Source organism: Emydura macquarii, unplaced genomic scaffold (genome assembly GCF_026122565.2).
Source record: "Emydura macquarii macquarii isolate MOO-44397 ecotype Brisbane River unplaced genomic scaffold, CSIRO-AGI_Emac_v2 contig_1477, whole genome shotgun sequence".
NCBI classification, from domain to species: Eukaryota; Metazoa; Chordata; order Testudines; family Chelidae; genus Emydura; species Emydura macquarii.
The window spans coordinates 10720881-10746836 of record NW_027131614.1 but is presented as its reverse complement, the minus strand read 5'-3'; the positions used below and the strand labels follow the sequence as shown (position 1 = coordinate 10746836).

Below are 25956 nucleotides of genomic sequence, written 5' to 3'. Positions count from 1 at the left end.
TAAACTGGTAGTGGGAGCCAGTCACTGTGAAACGGAGAAAACGCCTGTGGCTGGGGAGGATAGACACATGAAAGTATGTGTCCTTGAGGTCAAGGATGGCATACCAGTCTCCTGGATCCAGGGAAGGGATTATGGAGGCTAGGGAAACCATGTGAAACCTGAGTTGTTTGACATATTTGTTTAGATGACGCAGGTCTAATATGGGTCTCAGACCCACCTTCGCCTTGGGGATGATGAAGTACCTTGAATAGAACCCCTTCCCCCTTCTGCGTTGAGGGAACATTTCCACGGATCTTATGTTGAGGAGGATGTCCAACTTCTGCAAGATGAGTTGCTCGTGAGAGGAGTCCCTGAAGAGGGATGGAGGGGGAGGGTTGTTGGGGGGGTAGATGTAAACTGTAGGGCATAGCCCCCTGAGACTATCCCAAGGATCCAACGGTCTGAAGTGATCTTTGCCCATTCAGGATAGAAGGGCCTTAACCTGTTTAGGAAGGGGCGGGGCGGATCCAGGAGAGCAGTCAGGACGCCACCCTTAGGTGCACCATCAAAATTGTCTCCCCTGGTTGCCCGACCTCCTGCGGGGCCCCTGCTGGGAAACTGAGGATGAGCTGGGGGGCTGATTTCTCCTTCTAAACCCCCTATTCCTATCGCTATTCCTATAGGGTTGCAAAGGACTGCGTGGAGGCCTTGGCTGCTGCTGCACCTGGTGCCGTGACTGACACCTGGAAAACTGGGGCCTGGGAGCGAAGCGTGGCTCTGGAGTCCTTCAGACCGTGCAACTTCGCATCGGTCTGGTTGGAGAATAGGGCTGTCCCATCAAAGGGGAGGTCCTGAATAGACCACTGCACCTTCTGGGACAGGCCCGAGGACTGCAGCCACGAGCACCTTCTCATGCAGATGGCGGAGGCTATGGCCCTGCCTGCCAAGTCAGCAGCATCACAGGATGTCTGGAGCGCTGCCCTAGCTTCCGTGGTTCCTTCCTCCACAATGGTGCTAAAGTCTGTAGCCTGGTCATGGGGCAGGGCCTCAGCGAACCACCTGAGGGAGTCCCACAGGTTGAAATTATATCTGCCAAGGAGGGCCTGATGGTTGGCAATCCTGAACTACAGGCTTGCTGTGGAATAAACCTTTCTCCCAAACAAGTCCAGTTTCTTATTGTCTTTGTTCTTGGGAGTGGACCCTGGCTGACCTTGCCTGTCTCGCTGGTTAGCCGCATCTACCACCAGGGTTCCCGGGGCGGGGGGAATGAACAAATACTCAAACCCTTTGGCTGGGACATAATATTTTTCTTGGCCACCTTTGACATAGGGGCGACCGAGGAAGGGGTTTGCCACAAGGCCTTTACAATCTTAAAGACCCTTTAATGGACTGGGAGGGCCACTCTCGCTGGGACAGCCGCCACCAGCATATTAAAGAGGCTATCTTCGGTCTCTTCAAACTCCTTCACTTCCAGCCCCGAGTTGAGGCCACTCTCTTGAGCAGATCCTGGTGCGCCCTGAAATCCTCCAATAGCACCAAGTGGTTCCAGGAGACTGCCTCGTCTGGTGAGGAGGAAGAGGACTGCCAAGGCGTGTCCTGCGGGTGTGCCCCCTCCTGGCGAAGGGTTGCACCCGTTGAGGGTCTCTCCATCGGGTCCAACTCCTCGTCTGAGGAGTGGTGTTTATGGGCCTTTTCCTGTGCCGGAGGCACGGACTGCACCACCGACGACATAATGGATTGGGGCCCCGGCCCCATCTGGATAACCCATGGGGCCCAATAAGGCCATTGTTGCAGTCATTGTCCCTGGGGCCAACCTGGGACTGACTGCGCCACAGGCTATGATGCTTTGTGGGGGCATCAGCTCTCCCGATAACTGTATCCCCTGGGAGGCTCCGAGTCACTGCACCGACGGTGCCGTGTACATCTTCGGTCCCGGGTGCCCTTCCATGCCAGGGACCGCCCTCTCGATGCCTCCAACCAGAAGGATGATGAAGACTGCCCCTGTTGCCACGAGCGGTGCCGATGAACGGAGGTGCACTCCGCAGAGCTAGAGGTACCAGAGCGTCACCTTGGTACCGATGATTTCCGCTGCCGCTTGCCTTACGGCCCTGCAGATACCTTTGGTGACCGAGGTCGGCGCCGACCCGAACTCCTCAGTGCTGAGTTGGACTCTGGCGACCAGGTTCTGCGTTGTGTACTGCACGGTGTCGGGTCCTCCGATGGCGACTGGGCTCTGCACCATCTAGGTATGGGCAAACTCCTCAGTGCCGGGGATCTGGAACGGAAGCGGTCCGAGCGCCGCCTGGCAGACCTCAACCAGTTCTGCCTCCTGGTATGCACTGCCTCTGGTGCTGGGGATCGACGTGGGTGCCGAGAGGGAGACTCCACATCCTGTGCCGGAGCAGGTCGGCTCAACGCCACCGACCTAGAGCGACTGCTGGGGGAGCGGCTCTGCTTTAACCTCTGAGACCGTCCGGCAGATCTTTCTCCCCATACTGGGATCTCCACCGCCCTTCAGGGGTACCCAATGTGGATTTCCCCTGTGACACCAGCCCCTTCTCCCTCAGTGGGGGAGAAGGGGGGAGAGGAGGCGGAGGTGGCATAGGCAAGGCCAACAAGGCTCTTGCCACCTGAAAAGCCTCCGGTGTTGACAGCATCGGCAGGGGCACTCTCCCACTCCCAGGAGTCAATGGAGGCTCCCTAACCGGAAATGTAGGCACTGGAAAAGGCTTGACGGGCCGGGTCCATGCTCGACCCTGCCCATACCGACGGCACAGGGGAGCGTCTGTGCTCTGCACGCTGCTTTTTCCTCTTCAGTGCCAGCAATGTTTCACAGTGCCAAGTCAAAGCTGGTGCTGGCAGTGTGCTCTTTGCTGACGTCACGCTCGGTGCTGAGGTGGAGCGGACCGACTTGGACACTGGGCGGAGCGCTGCCTCCATCAACAGGGATTTAAATCGGATTTCTCGGTCCTTTTGAGTCCTCGGTTTAAAAACTCTGCAGATCTTACACTTCCCTTTTCTGTGTGCTTCCCCCCCAGTACTTAAGGCAACGGTTGTGGGGGTCACTGAGCGGGAAGGTCTTCCTGCAGGAGGCACACAGCTTGAATCCCAGCGACCGGGGCATAGCCTGGCCGCTCGATGTCCCCACAGGGACTTCCCTTATCTCTAACTACTCTTAACAGCTACTTAACTAACTAAAACTAACTTAGAACAACAAACAAGTCCAAACAAGGGGAGTAGTACTTGCGGAGAGCAAGGCTAGTTCCAGCAACCGTCATAGGCAGAAAGAAGGAACTGAGGGGGCATAGGGCTGGCAGCGCCTCATATACCACGGCATGTATGTGGAGTTCCAGGGGGCGCCAGAGCCAGTCCTACAGGATTTGCTAAGTGGAAAAAAGTTCTGGGTATCCATGCACAGAGGTGCGCACACACCTATAGTGGAACAGACATGAGCAAGCACTCGAAGAAGAATATTCTATGACTGTGACTACAGAAATGGATGAGATGAATGGGGATGGTGTAACAACTGAAATGCTTTTAGGCATACCATTTAGGGTTTAAATTTTCTCCCTCAAGCTAAACAGGGACAGACCAGGTCCTTACTTGGACAGGAAGCCTCATTGGAACATAAGATGCAAGTAATGTTTTCTTAGATTGTTCTGAACAAATGGCCCAGCACCATGCTAGATTCTTTCAACTGTCAGCTTCTTGGCTTCAACATGCCTTAGAAAAAGTGTTTATCGTACTTGCTCCCCTATTTCCTCTCCTCCCCAGTACATGCTACTGCCTCACCAGAACATTTTCTATGCCCTTTCTTCATTAAGATGTTGCTCTACATGTGTCATTACTAGATTAGATTATGATCTCTTAAAATGAGGTATGTAATAATTCTGAAGGCAGAAGCCAGCAGCAGATTTTTAAAATGAGATTAAAATGGAAAAAAAAAAAAAAAAAAAGCTCTCAGACTTGATAAATTTTGCTCACCAGTAATGTTCTAATCTGTTTCAGAAAAGTAGTGGCTAAGACATCACAGTCTGGCAGCTGTGTACATGTTTTATATGTAACCCTTGGTGGTCTCAGAGTTCCCAGGGGGAAGGTTTCTCTGAAAAAAGCTCCATCATAATTGCCAATACTTTTCATACTCTTAGCAGAGTAGTTTCAAGAGACTAAATTATCCTCATATTTCAGATATTGGCACACACTGATAGGGCATGTTGCTCTTCTGCATGCCAGACTTGATTCTGGATAACAGAAATTTCAGTTTAGAAGACTATCAAGCTGGCACCTTTCACAATTACTGCATTCAATTTTATCTTGAATTTTTAAACTATTAATGCCTATTTCTTCATTGCCGGTATATGAAAATGTGATGCTGGTGGACCAGGTCATGCTAGAATGTATTCAAGTCAATTCACTTGTGTATTTGTATGGATCAAAGTAATGGTTAGATGTATGAGAGTGGGTTGGGTGATCAAACTTCATGAAAAATAATGGGACACTATTTGCATTTGTCAGAATACAGTATAACTGCAGAGTTACAAACACCTCAGGAAAGGAGGTTGTTCATAACTGAAATGTTTGTAATTCTGAACAAAACATTATGGTGGTTCTTTCAAAAGTTTACAACTGAACATTGATGTAATACAGCTTTGCAACTTTACTATGCAGAAGAAAAATGCTGCTTTTAACCATCTCAATTTAAATGAAAAAAGCACAAAATTTCCTTACCTTGTCAATTTTTTTTTTTAAATAAACTTTCTCTTTATTGTTTAGTTTATATTTAACAGAGTACTGTACTATATTTGCCCCTCCCCCCTTCTCCTGCTTCCTCATTGCATACTTCTTGTTCCAAATGAGATGTGTGGTTGACCAGTCTGTTTGTAACTCTGGTGTTCTCCTGTATCTGTTCCTGTTCCTGTTATAATAGCAAACATTTACGCTGTGTATACCCCGGTATCTAAATAACCTAGCAAAGAAATCTTGTCCTTCATTTGCATTTCACGATTTAAGGACTAATAGAAAATGCTAATTTCAAAGCAAGTGGTCATTATGTATGATGAACAGAGGTCAAAAGACTAAGTGTATTCCTTATTCACCATCATCAAAGGAAAAGCCCATGGTGGTAGAGACACTGTCAGTTTGCTTTGTGTGTGAAGAAATTAATTAGGGATCGAAAGAAAAATCATTTAATCTCTGATTGTTTGGACTGTTACAGGAAGTATATGTAGACTGTGAAATTTCAGCTAAGCTGGGCCTACTTATAAAATTAAACTACCACATTAATAAATGCATATTGCAGAATATGTGAAATGGTGGCTGGAGTCCCTTTTGAAAAGGGGTGATTGTTTCTCATTGCAACACATCCATGCTGTCTTTCTATTCTCAAAGTATGTCTGGTATTTCATTAAGAACTGTTTATTAATTGCCTCTCTGTCTGGACCATTTTCCCTAATGAATTTATCCTCTAGCAGTAACTCATCTATGCAGTAAACAGAAATGTGTTAAATGCAGGGCGTGCTAGACCTCCACGGCTCCAGACCTCTCAAAATACCTTAGGATTAAAGCTAATGGCTGGATGCCACCCCAGGTATTGCTCAATTTAATCACAACAACCCCAATACCCCTTTGTTTGACAGGTGGAACACTGAAACTAAAGAACAAATCTAGGTGGCTAGCACCTTTTCACTAATTAAAGCACATGGGTCTCTCCCTCTTGTATTGTTTTCTGGAATTCCTGTGGTTACTCATGTAAGTTACCAAAATGCTTTGAAAAACATGGGATTTAAGAATATAAAAGAGAAGCAATGGAAATAAGCAAGCAGGCAAGCTTCAAGAGAAGAAGAATCACTCTTGACAAGAAACCGACAAGAACTACCATCTTGCCCAGCTGCCTTCTGAGACCACGGATCCAGGTTCTCGGAGGGAAGCTGTAAGAAACCATCACCGCCTCTTGCCTGCATTGGTGAGGATAATTGCTTTTGCAGCTAAAATATACTGGACTTTTGGTTTAGGGGCTCATTTTACATGTTTATAAGTAAAATAGGGGAGGAAATAACAGCTGGATGAGTTGATGCTAGCCAGATAGATTTGTAAAATTTCTCCCTTAAGCTCTGAGGAAAATAAGTAATAGTGAGAAAGTTGATCATTTAATAAATGATGACAATGAAATTGGCACAAATGGCTAATAACTCTAAAAATAATGTTCAACAAGGAAAATATAGAAAACTCATTAAATAGGAAAGAAAACCTAGTTATTGATAAAAAGGAGATAAAGAAATACTTGGAATATCTGACCATATACAAATCAGCTACTCTGGAAAATATGGATCCTACAGCATTAAGGGAAGTATCTACCATGTACCACTGACCATTTTTTTCCTAAAATTAAATTCAGATAACTGAATTGGGGGAAAAACAAATGAAGTTTTCAAAAAAATAAAAAGGAAAAAAGTGAATGTTGAATTTTTATTCCTAGCAATGAAACAAATGAGGACAAATTCATGAAATAACCACAGAATAATAGGACCATAAATAATAAGTAGAAATTCACATATGGTAAATAGTGAGGAATTCCAAACACCGGAGAAGGAAAAGAAAGAATTTAAAAGGACCTAGACAAATCAGAAACATGGGCAGACAAATAATTCAACTGGAAAAATACTAAACAGATTTTAGGAAGATATTTCAATGCACAAACATACAGGGACAGGAAACTTGGAAAGCAGTTAATACTGAAGACCTAAGAAAGATAATGCGCAGAAAGTTAGACTTGAGCAGGCAAGTATGATTTGGCTGTAAAAAAAAAAATAAAATAAAAAAATACAGTTTGCCTACACGAAGAGCATCATTCCACAGAGCAAAGAGAAAGCATGCTCTCTCCATACAGCTCTGGTGAGACCACACCTACTACGTTATGTTCCGTTTTGGCAACTCATTCCCAGAGATACTGACAAGTTAGACACCACTCTAAGGAGCAGAGCAACAAAATGACCTTCTGCTGTTTTCTCTAATTCATGTGTATTTGCTATCAATTAAATTTAGAACAATACAACCTGTAAAGCCTACACAGAAAAACTACCTGCCCAATGTATGCAAGCCACACATGAAAATTGGACAATTATTTTAGAATTCTGTAAAGGATTTTCCAAAGACGCAGGCATGAAAGATAAATATACATATTCCATATTAAGTAATTTCAAAACAGGGTTTGTGCCAGAATTAAAAGGAACATTTAAACCATACAGACATTATATACTTTTTGAATATACATAGTAGTATATTCACACATTCAGTTATTTCAAAAGTTTAAACCACTGAGAAAATGTTGGACCTGAATTACAGTTATCTTCAATTAAAACATTCTACTGTATTTTTTAATCACACACCGTATATAGATTCTTAGAGTCAAATTTTGCCTTGTTATGCCTTTGTAATTTATGTGACATTAATGGGTAATTGAGGGCAGAATTTATAGCTCAATATTTAAATTTGGCAAACACCTGGGATCTCAACTGCTTAGTGTTCAATAGATTTCTAATCATCTGTATAGTATTTTTTTAAAACTCATGTGATTGCATAATCTGACATTCTTTCATTTGCACACAAAGTTTTCTGTATGCATTACATTTGCTATGATTCTGTTTTATTAAACATTTGTCTTAACTGGCATGAATTGTTAAAGTTAATAGCAGCTCCTTACACTGAATCTGTTAAGAAAGGTTTTTCCCAGAGATTGGAAAAATGCTTGAAGTACTTTTCTGCTAACTTAGTTCTTGCACTGAACCTTTCTTGATTAAATAGAAAAAGGCTACAGAGGCCAAAAATTTAAACTCTAGATGCCTAAAATCAGGCTCCAGAAATTAATACTTGGATACCTTAATAAAAGTGACTGGATTTTCAGAAGGGTTGAGCACCCACAAATCCCAAAGGAAATCATTTTTGCATTAATAAGAAGTGAAAATGGGTCATCATGAAAGTTGCTTTGCCACCTTAATCAGTTTTTGCACCACAGTTGTCATTAATAATTACTTTATAATACAGTATTACCCTTTCTAGCTGTTTTCTGTCACTGGCGACAGAAAGTCAACAATTTCACAAAGAAGAGATAAACATGAAGCTGTTCACAAGTAACTGCATTTGACTGAGTACACAAGTTATTTTTTTGATTTCCATTAGAAAAATGACAATCATTAGTTATCTGAATACTTTGTAACAATAGATTACATAAAATTTATTTTAAAATGACACCAGAAATAAATAATTTGGTTTTTTTTCCTAACAAAAAATGTTCTGTTTTTACATATCAGCATTTGGATTCCTCTAATTCTCCATGCAATGGTTCTGCCTATAGAGGTTAATGTATTATATAAACAGGTTGTGTGTAGGCATTTGTTTGAGAATACAAATCATGTTACTGTTTCTTGCAACATTTATAAACTGCTTTTCCATCTGAAGTTGGGAGGCTTTTCATTTACTGTTAAGGAAAAAAGAAAAAGGTATAGTAAACCTGGCCAAATTAGTCACTGAAAGCTATATTTTAAATGCTGGGTCTAAATATACAGGTTTTTTTTTTTTGCTATGGAAAAGGAAAATATTGGCAATATGAAGTAACTCAAGAAGCTTAATTCTAACCTCACAAAGTTATCACACCATATATCTTAAAATCTCCTAGTGTGAATGCACATAGATTTTATTTTAAAGCCACAATGCTATCCACCTGAATACTGAAGGTTAAGGTTAAATGTTCAGTTTATTGGAGGTTGTTAAACATTCCCAAATTGTCTAACTATAACAAAATCAAACTTCTAGGGATATAAACCAGATTAAGAACAAATTTTAATTAATTATAAAAATTATGGAAAACATACTGGAACTTCTGAATATAAGAAACTTTGGATAAAAGAATGTACTGTGATTTTAAAGTTTGTACCCAATTTGAGAGTAAGGCATATTGTTAGAAAATTACTGTGTGCTGTTAACCTATCAAGTCTGCCAGGTTTTGAAAAAAATTGTTTTGCTTCATTCACATGACATCTCTTTTTTTAGGCTGTCAAATACGGACTTTGATATAAGGGCCCTTACAATACATGCATCCAAATTAGAGAGAGTGCTAAGTTTATATATGCAAATTATGTAACACTATTGTACACAGTTCTTTTTCAAAAGGGAGATATATATATCAATAAAGGTAATACAATTCTGAAACAAAGGTGTAGAATCATACTAGTCTCTAGAACATGGAGAGTTGGTTACTCCATTAGATAGATCCATGTGCCAAATTACATGTTATTGTTCTCATATAACAATGGAATAAAATATGCTAGACATATTCAGTGCTGAACATTAACAAAAGGTTTCTTTGGACAAATATTTTATGAAAGTTAGAAGAAACTTTCATTTGACTGCAGTTACTATTTTCTAAAAACAGACCAACATTTGAAATCCTGCAGCTCAAACTGTATTAAAAAATGACTTTGTACCAAAACAAAATCAAATGTCAATGATCAGTGGTATGAGTATGCATGGAGTTGTATAGTACTCACTCAGGATCAATAAAATCCTTAAGCTGAACTGAAATATTGACAAAGATATGGTGCTGTCATGTGTATCACAAATCTAAGGTTCTATTTAGTACTGATGAATTTAATACAAAGTGTACAAATCAGCAAGCAAAAAGCCACAGTTCTTATATTTTCAAGAATGCCCCCCCAAAAAAGAATACTCAATAGGGATAAGGAACTTTAAAATATCTTTATTCATTCTTCCAAGTAAGGTGGAAAACAAATTAACTTTGTATGCATAAAAAGCAATATATTGAAGTAAAAAAGACACAAGAATTATTCTAGCCAACATTTGGTACAACCCATAATCGTTAAGGCTGCCAAACAATTTCAGATACTCATTTCTTTCTGAAGCACCAACTTTTTTTGACTGAAGCTCAGTGTCCTTGGTTGCTTATCAAAAATGAATTTTTATGGTTTCAGGAAGTGTGAAAAAATTCTTACTTGGAAAAAAATTGGCTTTAACAACTTCTGATTGTTTGAAAGTTATATCCAGAGCATGCATAGCAGAACATATTAAGTCTACAGATGTAGATTTAAGGTGATTTATTGTGCACATGCTTATTAATGGGCAAGTTGTGGTTCCTCCTAGGAGTGGCCTCTACTCATCCAGCCCTTGGGCACCTGCACAAGGCCAAGAGAACATGCTACTACTTGTGCTACCTCAGCTCAGGCTTTGGGGGTAGGGGAAGGGAGGGACTTGTTAATATGGGCAATAGTACATAAGGCCCAAAGGGGTCTTACCCAACCAAGTTAGTAAAGTGCCCTGCACCTATCCCCAGTGTGCTTGCTAGTGTCTAGCAATGGGTAGGAGAGCACGTTACAGCATTTAAAAGGAGGTGCAGTGAGCTCTTGGGATCATAATTATGCCCTCATATTGCATTCTGCTTGCATCTCTCTTGTGCACAAAATATGGTTCAAGGTACCACCTCCTCAGCCTCTATAGTTATTGCACCAAAGCAACGATTCTGCTTGAAGACATGGTTTAGTCTTAAGTACTTCCTTTTTAAAATTTTTATCTCCAGATGTTTATAACTTAAAATGATACCAAAACCATTTCTTCAAACTTGATTTATCACTTACAAAATCCAGGCTTGAAGAAAATTTGGCTAAATATCTTTATTTAAAAGTCACCAAACTGTGATAGCTTATTCACTCATGCATATTTATATGATTAAATACTGGGGACATACATTTGTTAGCCTTTATGTAATTCCTATTAATGTTTTCAAGTGCCTAGTTTTCTAAAGGCATTGATAACCACTATTTGGCCTTTGCTTACTGGTTCTTATTACAGAACTAAGACATTTCCTCCACCATTTTTCTTTTAAAGTAACTAGAAAGTAAAATGCAAAAAAACCTAAATGAATACAACATTAAGGTTGCAGTTAAGTACTAAAAAAGTTAGGAAATGTAAAAGTTAACGTTGCACAATTTTAACTTTGTCCCCTGTAATGTATGCCTAACAAAAGTCATTAGTTATGTAATCACAGCTGATCTAAAGATTTGGAAGAGATTATAAAATGCATCGGAGAAATTACATGTGATGACAACTACTACTGCAATACATATGTTCTTTAATTCTGATCTCTTGAATATATGCATTACAATACTACTTGTGGTCACAGGCAGTTTCTCAAACACGTTGTAGATAATGATAATGAGATAAATAGATAATGTGTTTGAGAACACATTATAAAGTCTTTTCCAAAACTTTAGATATCCTTAGCATATCATCTTAGTTTTTAATTTAATTCTACTTTAAATTGTCTGACTACTACTACTACAACAAAAATTGTGTCAAAACTATCCATGTGTGATTCCCTGGAAATAATTTACCAAAATAATGTAAGAAATAATTTATAAAAAATGAAAACTTACACACTTTTCCTTCTTTTTCTAATTTCTTTAAGTGAAGGATGAGGTTATTTTCTGCTGCTTTAAGTAAATTTTCAGGAGTATCCTGAACAGAAATACAATAAATATATGGTCATGCACTTAAATGTATGTCAATAAGTTTTCTTTTTTTGTTTTTATTTTCCTCAATACACAAAAGGGAACTCTATGTTCAACTGCCCACCAACACAGTGGCAAAGAAATGAAATAAATCAAAGTTTATATCATTTAACTCTCCAGTTTAAATGATAATTTTTTATTTATTTTTTCCATTCTTTGCATTATGTCCTAATTCAGGATAATATATGCTTAAATGTTTTCATGAATTGGGCCTCTATTGGAATGTTGGTGAGGCCAAAAAATTTTCTTTAGTTTTTACCAACAGCTTTATAGATGTGGTTCCCTCCCCGCCAACCCCACCAGAGAACTTAATTTTCCAAGGCTATTACTCCTAGCTTGGGATAATATTTGCAAACAGTGGGGTCACGCAGCTTTGAAAAAAGTTAATTCCGTTAATGCAGGCTATATAAACTCAAACTTCATAACAGAAGAGTTTCAGAATGACAGAGCACCTCATACAATTTCCTGGTGTTTTTTCCCCCAACTTTATACCCAAATTTAACAATGTATTACAAATAAACTATTTATAATTTTAGTATTTGGCCAATATGAAGCTCAACAGTGGATAGCTAGACACCAAATTCCCTTCCCCCACAGTTGCCAGTATTTCTTAAAATTTTAGGGAAATTTTTCCAAATATGCTATGGATCTGGCAGTTGGGAATCTTGTGGGATCTAAATGGTTGGCTTGGTAAATTGTCAGTTATTTTAAAATTAAACATTTAGCAGAGTTGCAAAACAGATACACTAAGCTTTTAAAATGAGTGTGATTGTAAAAATTATTATAAATTAGTGATAGGAGAACCTCAGAATGTTTGATTCTGATAAGCATCACAACTTCTGGATGCTTACCTGAAGTAATGGAGCCTCTCCCTGAAACCACCTCTCCTCACATAACTGTTCCTCCCACAACAGGCTCTCCCACTATAGCCTGTACCTGACTTCAAAGAGGCTGGGGGAGAATTTAAAACTCAGAGTGTTATATAGGCCTGTCCCCATACTTATCTGAAACTATAGGGGGGACCCACCTCTCCCACTTTTTTTATCCCTGGGTATCATTACCCCGAATCCCTCACATCCCCTTCTCCTGATTAATCCCCCTTGCCACTTACCTCAATCAATCAATGTGTGGCAGAGGGAGCTACTGGCCCCTTCCCTGGCTCTGAGCTGGTTTCCACTCTACACAAAGATCATCAGCGGAGAGTAGTTGCTCAGACAGACAATAGACAGCAGTCTCTGCCTGATCTACCCATCTCAGGCTGCAGTAGTTCCCCAGCCTCTAGGACACAGACTGGAACTTTAAACACCTGAGATGGGTTTGCAAAACCCTTGTGAACCTGTCCAGAATGTTTATAGCCCTTGACAGATTAGGACTGTTGACAGCTATTGTTTCCCCTCTTAGCATCCTGCACTTTCCCTTCAGTCCAAACCAGTTAACAGGTTTTTCCTGTAAGTAGCATCATGGAAGATGTATCTCTATACCACATGCCCCACACTCAGAGTTATCATAAAGAGAGGAAGGGTAAACAGGAAGATTAATATCTTTAGGACTCTGTCTGATGATCCATATAGACTCTTGATTGCATAGGCTGTTTATAGTCAAAATCACAGGATCCAGCTCCTGTTGTTCATGGCAAGCAGGCAGAATGCAGTTTCTAGCACAGCTGGCTTTGCACCTTCCTGCCACCTGTTAGAGTCTATAACTACATGTTCTAAAATACCTTGCAGGAGACTCCAAACATCCCTGAACATTAAATATATTTAGTTATTGTCTGACATCATTCACTCTGATCTGACTATTTTAAAACTACAACCTTTCTTGATTCCTGAGGAGTAGGCAATTAGTAAGCTTAAAATAGTTATTATAAAAAGTTACACGTTAATAAAAATAATTTAAGCCCAGATCCAGCAAAACAATTAAGTGATGGGACCACTTACATACTTATAGTCAGGTGTGCACTTTGTTTTATTAGGCCTTTACCACACATTTAGAGAACAGAAAATGTGCCAGATGTGGCTCTGCTTAACTATGAAGTCTCCTAAAGCCCACATGGAAATACCAGGTAGAATTTATTTCAGTGAAAATTAAGGTTATGCTCTTCAGTTCAATTTAATAATATTTTAACTATAATTACCTTGTATACAATCTTTACAAGCTCCATTGATGTAAATGATTTTCCAGCATTCTCCTGCAAAACATTTAGGATTTGTTGTTCACGTGCATTTCGGTGAGAAATGTATCCTTGAATTTTAGCACTTGCATCATGTACTACTGGGCCATGTCCTAAATTCAAACACATTTACAAGAGTTTTTTTTTAATATAAGAAACGCAATTTTTGAAACAACTTATTTAATAATTTGCTCATAAATAACCACTCTCACTTTGGTAAGAAAGCTCTGATAAGCCTAGAAATCCTATAGAAACAGCAGCATCCTTGTACTTACCACCCTGCCAGTATATCTTTGATACTCCATTACAGTGTATTTTATATATACTGTAGACCAGAAAAATTATCAGTAGAATCATTGCCAAGTTTCACTTTACAGACTGTAGCGTATATATACAGGTTAAAAGGCTAGAACATGTGAAAGAGAAGAGAGCAGGAACAATGGACTTAGAAACGTTTGAGGAGGAAAGGACAACATAATGGGGGGGGGGGAAAAAAGGATGCTGGTCTGGCCTGTTTTGTTTAAAAACAAATATTTTTCAGAGGCATGATAAAAAAATCTATGAAAAAATTGGAATTTGATAGAACAAGAATAAAGACTGTCAAGAAAGGTTATATACTGTTCATTTAAAATTTGATTAAATTTGGCATAAAATGTAAGTCTTTTTGTCACATTTAGACTGATTACTAATAAGAAGTGGTTTGAAACCAAACCAGAAAAAGAGATCATCATCATTTTTATCTACGAAGCGCTGAACTTTGAGGAATCCGTGATATTGCCCTGATATAAAATACTAATATTTTAATTGTTTTGGTTTGTACAATACACTCATGAATATATGCAAACATAATTTGAATGATGCCTTATTTATGGAGAAATTAATTGCAAAAATGTACGGAAATTCTTATGAATTTGTGTGGCAAGATGCAAAGAAATCATGGTACTGTATGTGGTACAGAACTGAAAGAGACACATACATAATAGTTGCTAATATAGTTAAGACTGCAATTAGGGTTCTTATATAAGATTAAAATTATTGGGGTGCTCAGAATTAAAGGTTTTTTTTAAGTTCTTCTGGGCATTTTGGAAATTATTCTCAAACAGTTGTATTTTTTAAAAAGTTAAGTAAATTGATTAAACCAGATTTTTGTTCTAGGACTTTAAAAACAAAAACTTTTTTGGAAATTATGACTAAGCACTGTGACTTTTTAGCTCTTTACAAAACTTAAGAGTGACTTACTTTTTAGTCTCTCTCCCAAGTCCTTCTGAAATCACTGTGTCCTAGGAGGGATGGGGCTGATGTAGCTCCATGCCTCTCCCTGACAATCCAAAGACCAGGGGCCTAATTATTCACTGACTTGCACTCTACGTAGTAATTTTACACCTGTGCAAAGTGGGTGTAAAATACTGCCATATCAGAATGGTAGCATTTATACTTGGTGTGCATATGTGATTCATAGGTCTCAGACTCATTTGGTCTCAGAAGTGTCAATTTGGAACAAAAGAACTGGCACTCTTCAATACTTGAATGAGTACGTGATGAAGACTAACATCAAGGAGTCCATGATAAATTAATAAGTCCTGCAGCGGTATGGGGAGATTTTAAGCCCAACAGGCAACTAGTTGGAACTTGTAAGTTTGGCAGAAATCCATTAAGTCTTTTCAGCACAAGAAGTTTATGCACATGAAATTTTATATGCCGATTTCAGCACATATAGACCTATGTATTTAATACTATGCACTGAGGCCTATTTTATGCACATAAGACTTACAGCTGAAATATCTGTGGTTTTAGAAGAATACTTTTAAAGTAAAATTCCCAGACGAAAAGTATCCTTACATTGAAGTTCTTTTTACTTGACAAAATAATTGTTACAAATATAACATACTAATGATGTTACTGTTAAAGGTAGTAAAAAGTATATGTTAAAAAAACAAAATGATCAGTTAAGGTACGGTGAGTACAGACTGTAATACAGTAATTGTTCATTCTCTTACAGTCCACAGTGGTGAAACGTCACATTAAACGTTTCAAAATAAACCTTAGTTCTGAATTATAAGATATAGCTATCAACAAACCTGTCACTTCAATTTGAAAAAGATTTAACACACTCCAACTACACAGATGGGCTAGAGATCCAATGTCTGGATTTGAAAATGAAACCAAAATTTTGCAAAGTTCAAGAAGGTTCACATCCTGTTTGCCAGCGCACGCGCTCACACTCACACACACACACACCCCCCCCGGGGCAAAAGTGAGAAATTTGGAACCAAATCTGTATATAACTCCTGTCTTAAAAATTTTTGGAGCACTTAGATCCATAGTTTGGATTCAAGCTTTTTTCATCAATAAATCTAATAGATGACTTGCAGAAAACTATAAATATATTTCTAGATCTATTCCACATATGTATCTTAGTGGAAGTATTTTAACATTTTAATAATTTAGACCTTATGCAAACACTGGATTGTATCGCACCAGAGTGCATCACAACCATGAAGGAATCTATTTTTGTAACACCCTTGTGAAGCAATATCATTACTCATACATTACAGACAAGAAATTTAGGCAGAGAGAGATAAAAGTGACACTCTCAAGTCACACAGCAAGTTTGTGACAGAGGAAGGAATTGACCATGAATTCTACTCCAAAGGATTAACTCAAGGCTATTCTTCCTCCCTCATTTAATATTGTTAAGGAACTAAGACATTTGTCAACTTCTACTACTTAACAGAAGAAATTCTGCTCCCCTCATGCGATACCTGTACTTAGAAAAAAATTATACTTTCTTTATTAATTTTCTTTATAAAACTGTGAAGCTCCAAGTGGGCGTTCTACCTTATAGCAGAATAATGGATGGTGTTCTCATATGGTATAAGGTGCTTAAATGTGATATTTGTGGTCTTGGCTTCAGTGATAAGTTGGATAGAGTGATAGAATCTTTGTTCTGTATTTGGATAGTAAGAATTGAGATCTTGATGGCAGTCGATATTGGAAAAATGTATGTTATAAAGTGGGAGACTATCAGAATTTCTGAATATAAAATGAGACAGTTCAGGACTATATGGATAGAATTAAGGAGTTTTTTTAAAATACAAAATGTGATAAATGTATAAATGTAAAGTAAGACTGCAAGAACTGAGAGTGTATTAGTGTATAAACTTTTGGTAACAATTAATTTTCATCATTTTAAATTCTTCAGATATTCCTGGGAACATATCAACTTTAATGCTGCTTAGCACCTTAAAGTTAATAAAGATTTTGTCTGTTAATAACGGACATTCAATTTTTAAAGTACGCACACTTTTTAGTAGGAAGGTTGTATTAATGGAAAAGTGTGGGAGCCCTCTGGTGGCCAAATTACTTTTCAGTTCCTAGGGAAAATACTAACAGTGGATAGATTCTATTGTATAATTAATTCAAAACAATTCATGTTAAATATAAAAAGTCATATGGAAAAAATAAAAAGCTCAGCCGTATAAAGCCATTCACACTAAGCAAATAGTTATGTTGTTGCAATAAGTCATGCCCTCCTCCTATATCTAATTCAGAGTTAAAAGGAAAGCCTCAGGAGTGTGTGTGAATGGGCTGCATGAGAGGAAGAGGAAAAGTATAAAGAAAGAGAAAAAGAATGAGGCTGTCAAACAGAAAGAGGATTCTCAGAGTGAATAAAATTGAACATAAAACAAAAGTTACTACAGTATAATAAAATGACCAATTTTCATATATGAAATAGTGGTGACAGAAAACTGCTCTGATTAGGGAATAATTATTGTTTATGGAAGTGCACAAATATTTTACTAAACATGGTTAAGGAAACAAAATTAGTTCTGATCCACAACACTGTACCATGATCCCTACAGCCATTGGCAACTGAAAATACACTAATTAAGATTATAATAAGGCAAGCAGGTATTGTGCATGTACTTGTCTATTGCCAGTGATGTGTTAGTTGCTTTAAAGACACGTAGAAGGACAAGCTTCCTAGCTTAAAGAGTTTGTAATCTAGATAAAACACAGAGAGGGGGATATGAGAGAGACAATTGTGACAACGGTGGGATTTTGGCATGAGGAAAACTAATCAAAGAAGAGGTATCTGGACTAGGACTTCAGGGACCTGGGATCTAATTTCTGCCACTGGTTAGCTGGCTGACCTTGGGCAAGTCACTCCCCCCAACTATAAAACGGGAATAATGATACTTACCTCCTTAATAATGTGCTTTAAAATCCATGGAAGAAAAGTTCTATATAAGAGCACTTCTTTTGGAAGAAGTGCATTTTAAGAAAGAACATGAAGTGGAGATAATAGACTAGGTAAGGAAGCAACTCATAGAAGGTTCATGGAAGAAGGTAGAAAAAAGTTTGATGGCCTTTAATCATACAGAATGAAGGATGCAGTAAAGGGAATGAAAAGACAGAAGACAAAAAAGGTAAGCAGGAGCCAGGTTATGCAATCTTGAAAGAGTAAGGAACTTAAATCTTACAGCCCCATGAGTCTTTAAATTCAGTCTTGACAAAAAGACAGGCATAATTTTATATGACAATTAATTCTTTTCCTAGATTAAAAAAGCAAAGTCAAGGAAACTGAATAAATCAGAGTATTATTAATGGAATAGGGAGTTTGATCTCTTGGTCACTGGCTCAAATTCAGCATAGATTGGTAACTAATCATCTGATAGACAATTTGGTGGCCTTTACAAAATTAATTTATGGTCTCAGTCCAGTTTGTAATGGGACAGCTGTCTACCTCAAAAACCATGACCACAACTGGCACCCTGACTTGAGAAGCCAAGGACTGAAGGGCTACAGATACTGAACTGACCTTCCCACCCCCCATCTGCTATAGGTCGTCTCTTTAGTTCAGATTTAGGTGCAGTGGCAGGATGGTGTGAAGCAGCTTGTACTGATGTCGCCTCTGCTTCTGTCATGTGACAGAAGATTTTGGTTTTCTGGGCTATCAATTCTGCGCTTCTGACAACCACAAGTTTCACTCTCAAATATAAAAATATCATGAGATAATTGGATAGCATCAAGGCAGGCACACATGCAGTATCTTAAATAGAACAGTTTTAGACAAACTGAATGCTCTTTAGCTAATTATAATAGCTTAACATTGGATAAGTATTATATAAATACTAAGTATTATTTGATTGTAGTAAGTGTTCTTACATTCTTAAAGGAGATATTTTAAATATTTGATACAGATTAGTAAATCTAATTAAGAAAATGTAAACTACCAACCAGGGTATATTAAGTCAGCTTTCATTTGCAACAACATTTCCAATGATTTCATGTAGTCATACAGATCTTCAAATACTGCTGTTCCTTCTCCTAGAATACAGTCACCAGAAAATATAGCATTTTCTTCCACTAGATGTAAAGCCATATGATCATCAGTGTGCCCAGGTGTATATAAAACTCTATTAAATGAAAGGAACACAATTTTATATGCACCTTTTACATGTAACAGAAACAAATGCTAATAAAGCCATGAATTAATATGGTACTCTAGGGAAAAAAAAAACTCTGTAAAGAGTCATTATCAGGGAAAGAGGATTAATATAAAACATCATCTTAGAGATTATGTGATTTGGGCTAACCTGGTCAATTTTCTTAGGATTCATAAACATACAAATGCAAACAATTAGCTCTAATATTCTATTCTGTAACACAGGTCCTTATACCACACATCACTATAGTATCTAAGCACCTTCCATTAGTGCATTAAATAACACGGCTAATATCTGTCATGTGGTGTTTGTTCTCTTACCATTTCCCAAGGAGGAGAAGTGTGTGCTGTGATTTTATTTTGAAGGTTTTTTTTTAAAAGCATACATATACATTTATTTTGGGAAAAGCAAGGTCAAAGAAATGTGCCTTGCACTTAGAGCTGAAGGTGGTGAGGTCTGTGAACTTCCCTAAGTTCCTGGGGGAATTCATTCAGAGTCTCAGGACATCCCCTGAGAAAGCTCTGTCTTCTGCAAAGGAGAGCTTTATCCCTATTGTAGGAAGTTCCACTTCACCAGAGGAGCGTATTTGTCTACTGTAATCTTTATCCGGGACCTTTGGACAATCTTTTAGATTTCCTGAGGGCAGGTCATTGAGCACTTTGAAAACAAGGACCAAGACCTTGAACTTGATTTGATGTTCTATGGGGAGCCAGCGTAGGGAGAGGCAGCCGGTTTGATGTGTTCACTTGACAAAGTGAGTTACAGCCCACGAACGCTTATGCCTGCAGAAATTAAATTCGTTAGTCTTTAAAGTGCTACAGGACTCTTGTTGTTTTTACTATAGCTTGTGTTGCTGAGGCGGCATGCTGCAGTATTCTGTACCAGTTGGATTTTCCGAAGGCCTGAAGGCTTTATGCCCAGGTATACTGCATTGCAGAAGCCCAGCTGAGGGATAATGAAGACATGAGTAAGTGAGGCTAAGCCATCGTTTATCAAGAGGGGAAAGAGTCTCCCAGCCAATCGGAGATGGTTTAAAGCCTTACTTGTGCACGCTGCTATGCAAGAGCTTAGCATCAGTAGGGAATCCAAAAGCACTCCTATACTACACTGGACTGACCAATTGTAGGTGTGTGCCTTCAAATAAAGGCGACAGCACCACAGCAGCAAACTGTTCAAAATGCTTTCCTCTGCCCACCAGTATAACCTCTACCTTGCTCAGGTTCACCTTCAATCAGTTCTTCATTCATGAGCTGATCTTGTCCAAGCACTGAGTGGGCCATCTTAGGAGTAATAGTATGTCTTCAGTAACCTAAGTATTTAAATGGCAAAGCCTTTTTTATCTCTAGTACGGCTGATCTTTAGTCTCTCCAAAATTTAACATATGAAATGCTTTCAAACAGATACACCTTTCATTTCCTGCAATCGATCTTGCAGCCACTTTACTGCTGTGTTCTACAACATTAAAGTGATTTAATTCACCACTGATATGACAGGGATTAACTCTGAGTAAGGAAAGGAAGCAGGACGTTTCCTTAAAACTGACAGGAGCAGTAGAACAGTGTTATTTTGATGGGGAAATTCTGGAGACAGAAGGGCGTAACGAATTTTTAATATTAGAAGGAATTACCAGGACAAGCAGTCGGATGCTAATATTCTTTATACAGTGTTCATCACATCATTCACCACTGAGAACACACAATAAATTTCAGTTTGAAACTGTTCAATAAGGTGTTCAGCAATTTTGTTGCTTCCCAACTAGTGAATTGTACAGACCGTGTACAAGAAATTTGCTTTAATTACAAATGTAATAATTCCCCCCTCCATGTAGATTGTTTCAAAAGATTAACAGCACAGTAATCCTCTTTGAAGAGGCCTTTTTACCACAAGAATGACACCCACAACTTCAAGAGCCACCTTTCTACCAACCAAAAAATAAAAGTAAAATAAAAATCTAAACAAAAACCCTATTTCAAGGGAGTTTTTATTTTTTATCCTGAAATGGGAGAAGTAACAAAGATTCCATGAAATCCATTATGCATTCTGTTATTACTATCAATTTTACAAGGAAGCCACGCAGATACTATGGTGATGGGCAGAGGTATAAAAATCTATAGAAATATAGATGTTGCCCAAAGGAACAACTTTTCATAAAATTTTTCTAGGGAGGCTAGATAGTGCTGAAAACATGGGACTTGATCCTGATAACATTCATACAGGTAATCTCCTCCCACATTAGCAGGTCCCCTTTACTTCAACAATACTATTTAGCTGCAGAAAGATTACTTGCATGAGTAAGTAGTGGCAGGATCTGACATGTAGGCAACCTTCCAGTCAATTATACTGAAAAAATAATTTCCGTTGTTCCATATTCATGAATCTCCTCAATTGTTTTGGCTATCTTAAAGTAAGAGCTAAATTATAATAGAGTTATAAATAGTAACTTCAGAATACTGAGGTATGAGAGGAAAACATTCTTAATTTTAATAGTTGACATGTTAATTCTGTGCTAGTTGGCTATTTACCTGAGAGTGGCTCCCTCAGTCTTTAACACATCTCCATCTTTCAGATATGAATACTTTTGCTTTTCTCCTTCTATTATTTCCTCACGATAAGGAGTGCGTGGAAGCTTACTTATGCAATATTCAGAACCTATTGAAAAAAGTTCCAGAGGGGTAGCCATGTTAGTCTGTATACAGCAAAAACAACGAGAGTTCTGTGGCACTTCAAAGACTAACAAATTTAATATTTGTAGGCATAAGCTTTCAAGAGACTTCAGCTCTCTTCTTCAGATGCAGTAATACAGAAAATAGGTAACACAGAGGTAGCTTATAGATATCCAGGTGCATTGAGAACAATGAATGTGTCAAGTTTGCAGATCATTTCTAATTCAGCAGTTTCTTTTTGAAGTCTGTTTTTGGCGTTTTTTTGGAGAAGTACAGCAACTTTCAGGTCAGAGACAGAATGCCCTGGGGAATTAAAGTGTTCTCCCACTGGTTTATGGATGTTCTTATTTTTTGTGTCTGATTTGTGTCCATTTATCCTTTTGCGTAGTGATAGTCCTGTTTGGCCAATGTACATGGCTCCAAAAACAGACTTCAAAGAGAAACTGCTGAATTAGAAATGATCTGCAAACTTGACACATTCAAACTGGGTTTAAACAGAGACTTGGAGTGGCTCTCTCACTACGGAAGGTAAATTACTTTGCTCACCCATTCTCATCTCCTACTCAATGGTAGTCATTAGGTCTTAAGTACCGGACTCCACCTCCCCCATTGTTCTCAATGCACCTGGATATCTATAAGATGCCTCTGTTTTACCTATTTTCTGTATTACTGCATCTGAAGAAGAGAGCTGAAGTCTCTCGAAAGCTTATGCCTACAAATATTAAATTTCTTAGTCTTTAAAGTGTCACAGAACTCTTTGTTTTTGCTATTTAAAAAAAGCAGATTACATTTTAGATCATTCATAGTTAAGCTCTAATTAATCTCAGGTCACTAGCATGGATGTTCCATAAAATTACAAAATGTCAATAGATGTACCATTATGCATGCGTCTATTTCAATGCAAAGAATAAAAAAAGTTGACTCCAACCATTTATGTACATGAAGCAACATTAAGCCATATCTACATAGAAGAGACCATTCACACACCAATGAAAACCCTCTAAAGTTGCATATAACTGGTATTCTGCATCAGTAATGTTTTTTAAGAGGATAAACACAAAACAACTTCTCCAAATGAAACTAGTAATAGATTGTTGACATTTCTTAGTGAAATTTCCTTACTGGTTTCATTTGGAGAAGTTGTGTTTTGTTCATTAAGACACCAGCACCACTTCCAGGAGCACTTAGGGATCCCTGGAAGTAACTCTGGCTATTTTACAAAATCTTGTGAGGTTTCAGCCTGTGGCAATCTCTCCCACAAAACACAGAAGGGCTCCATTCTCCATACTGTTCATAAAGTATAAAAAGAAACAGTTTTCTCTGCTTAGAGATTTAACCAAAAAAAGCCTCACTGAATGTTTATCAATGTGATATTTTGTTTATTTTGGATAGGGCAAACATGCAAAGTGTCCCCACCTTACACAATTTGGGGCCCAGGTGTTCCCCAAAAATGTCTGATGCTTTAGTGTAAGGAATTTTATGGTTCTTCCTGGGAACCATTTGAATGGTTAGCAACCACCTCACCCAGTTACTTACTTGCTATTTAAGTGAAAATAATTGTCAATTGTTTATTTTCAGTGTTAACTCAGGGAGGAATAAACCTCAGGTTTTTCTCACAACACCAATCTCTTATTGTTGGGTGAATTATCGATGGTAAACTAATTTCCCTCTTGTCATTCACAGACAAAGGATTATTAGCAGTATGAGACTTTTCCCTTCCAACTATGTAAATACTTACATACTGACATGAAGAAACATTTTAGAGTGCATCTAAACCAAACATTCATACTATTTATGTACTCATACTATGCACTGTAACAGCATCATGTTTAAATATCTTGTAGAGCTCACAGGAAGATCTCAAGTGCACAGTCCAGCCAACAGTCCTCCAAAACACTAATTAGATGTTCCCTATTCAGATATCTAACCAGTAGTGCCCCTTCAGTAACAGTCAAATTAAACAGTGATCTTCTGCTTACCATTGTGGATGTTTTTACAAATATCAGATATGCCTCCTGTGTGATCATGGTGCCAGTGCGTCACTAAAATTTCCTGGATTAAGATGTTGAACTCAGTCAGTGCCTGTTTTAAACAGCCAATATATTCAGGTATAGCTGGCTCTCCCGTGTCAATAAGGATCCTTCTACATTTAAAAAGAGAAAAAATGGCAGAAATGTTCAATTACAAAAATCATTAGAGAATTCAGAGACTCCCTGGGTGATAATGATCATGATATCCTAAATACCGTGGGATCTGCCTACCTGGGAGACCACCTCTTCCTGTGACATATTGTTGCAGTACAATCAGCAGAGGTTGTCAAGCTATATTCCCCTCATTGTAAGATATAGGGCTGCTGGCAATATGCTCTTTATCAGAGCCCTTGCACTACTTTGGTCCAGAACAGCCTAAATTCAGTGATGTTTGATAGGATTTTTGGAGAAGATTGAAGCTATGTTTCCAGAAAGATAGGAGGAGGTTTTTTTGTACAGTAGAACCTCAGAGTTATGAACGGACTGGTCAACCACACACCTCATTTGGAACCAGAAGTATACAGTCAGCCAGCACAGCAGCAGATACACCAAAAAAAAGAAGAGCAAATACTGCACAGTCCATTACATAAACTACTAAAAAAATAAAGGGAACAGTTAAAAAAAATTTGACAAGGTAAAGAAACTGTTTCTGTGTTTATTCATTTAAATTAAGATGGTTAAAAGAAGCATTTTTCTTCTGCATAGTAAAGTTTCAAGGCTATATTAAGTCAATGTCCAGTTGTAAACTTTTCAAAGAACAACCATAACATTTTGTTTTATGAACGTCTCAGTGTTATGAACAACCACCATTCCCAAGGTGTTGGGAACTCTGAGGTTCTATTTACTGTAGATGGTTGGCTGGCCCAGCTGAGCTGAGCTATACCAATGTTTGCTTTTTGAATGCTGATGGGTTAGTGAGTTGTAATATTTAATTGCCAGGGCACAGCTTAAAGGAATCTTCAAGTCCAAATAAACAATGTTGAAACTCTGGACCCTGGCACAACTGCAGTGTCTGTAAGTCAAAGTTTACCAGGAAAAACTTGTGGCAAGCACAGGGAAAGAACCAGCACCATTTTTCATGAGGAAATGCGATGCCAATTACATAATCATCCCGCCATCAGGTAAATCACTGACTGTGTTGGACCATGGAGCTTAACACTGAAGGCGGGCGGGACAAATACGCACTGGGAAACGTTTGGAAGCAACATAACCTCTCTGGAATGAGGCCAGGGAAGGTAAAATCCGGACGGACACAGAACCCCAACATGCCAACGGACAAAGCAGGGCGCCAGACGGGAAACCCTTCACTACCCCACAGGCTGCAGTCTGGTACCCCAAACCTTGCACTCGGCTTCCAGGGACCCCTGGATTCCCCCCACACACACACAGAGCCCGGGCCCTCGAAAGGGGTGAGCGCGCAGAGATCGAGGCCCCACTCCCACTATCCGGCGGGGATAAACACAGGCACAGTCCCCGCTTCCTCCGGCCTCCGAGACTGGGGGGGCGGGGGTGGCTCCAGCGGCGGGATTCCTTCCAGCGGGGCTGGGTTAGAGGCTGAGCGCCGCGAGCGGGCGGCCCTGCGTGGCGCGAGCCCGCGCTGTGCCGGGGCGAGGCTGTTACCTGGGCCCGGTCCCCACCAGGTAGGTGTTGGTCCCCTGCAGGGTCATGGGGCCCGGGTTACAGCCCAGCACGCGAACCACTCGCGACGAGAGCCGCTCTATGCGCGGCAGCAGCGACGTCATCTTCCCAGCAGCTCAGTCGCCGAGGAGACCCCCGTCCAACTGCTGCTCAGCGTTAGTAGCGGCAGTGGCGTGCGCGCGCCCGATAAGAGGAAGCGGAACGTACCATTTTCGCTGCCCCCCCCCCCCACCCCACCCCGGTGCTGAGAATAGTCTGCCCGGCGGATAGCGCCGGGCGCGCGAGCCGCTGTAGGCCTAGTTCCCAGTACGGAGGCTGGGGGGGGCGGTGACCAGGGGCGTGGCCTCGGCGCAGGGCTGGGAAGAGGCGGGGCTGCTTGCCGTGGCCTCCCCCAATCAATCGTCTTCCCGGCCTTACCCCCGGAAGGGAGAGGAAGGGAGGCCCGACCGG

The 25956-nt window shown here is 39.5% G+C and overlaps 1 protein-coding gene across 1 annotated transcript; it reads right to left on the bottom strand.

The window, feature by feature from the left end:
* Positions 1 to 6112: 6112 nt before the first annotated feature.
* Positions 6113 to 25709, bottom strand: LACTB2 (lactamase beta 2). Its single transcript, XM_067553629.1, has 7 exons — positions 25489 to 25709; positions 23818 to 23981; positions 21698 to 21824; positions 18967 to 19145; positions 13690 to 13838; positions 11421 to 11502; positions 6113 to 8452 (listed from the first exon to the last, which is right to left on the bottom strand). Exons 1-7 carry the CDS (start codon positions 25608 to 25610, stop codon positions 8409 to 8411), a joined length of 867 nt encoding a protein of 288 aa, XP_067409730.1. The 5' UTR covers positions 25611 to 25709; the 3' UTR covers positions 6113 to 8408.
* Between the last annotated feature and the right edge of the window lie 247 nt (positions 25710 to 25956).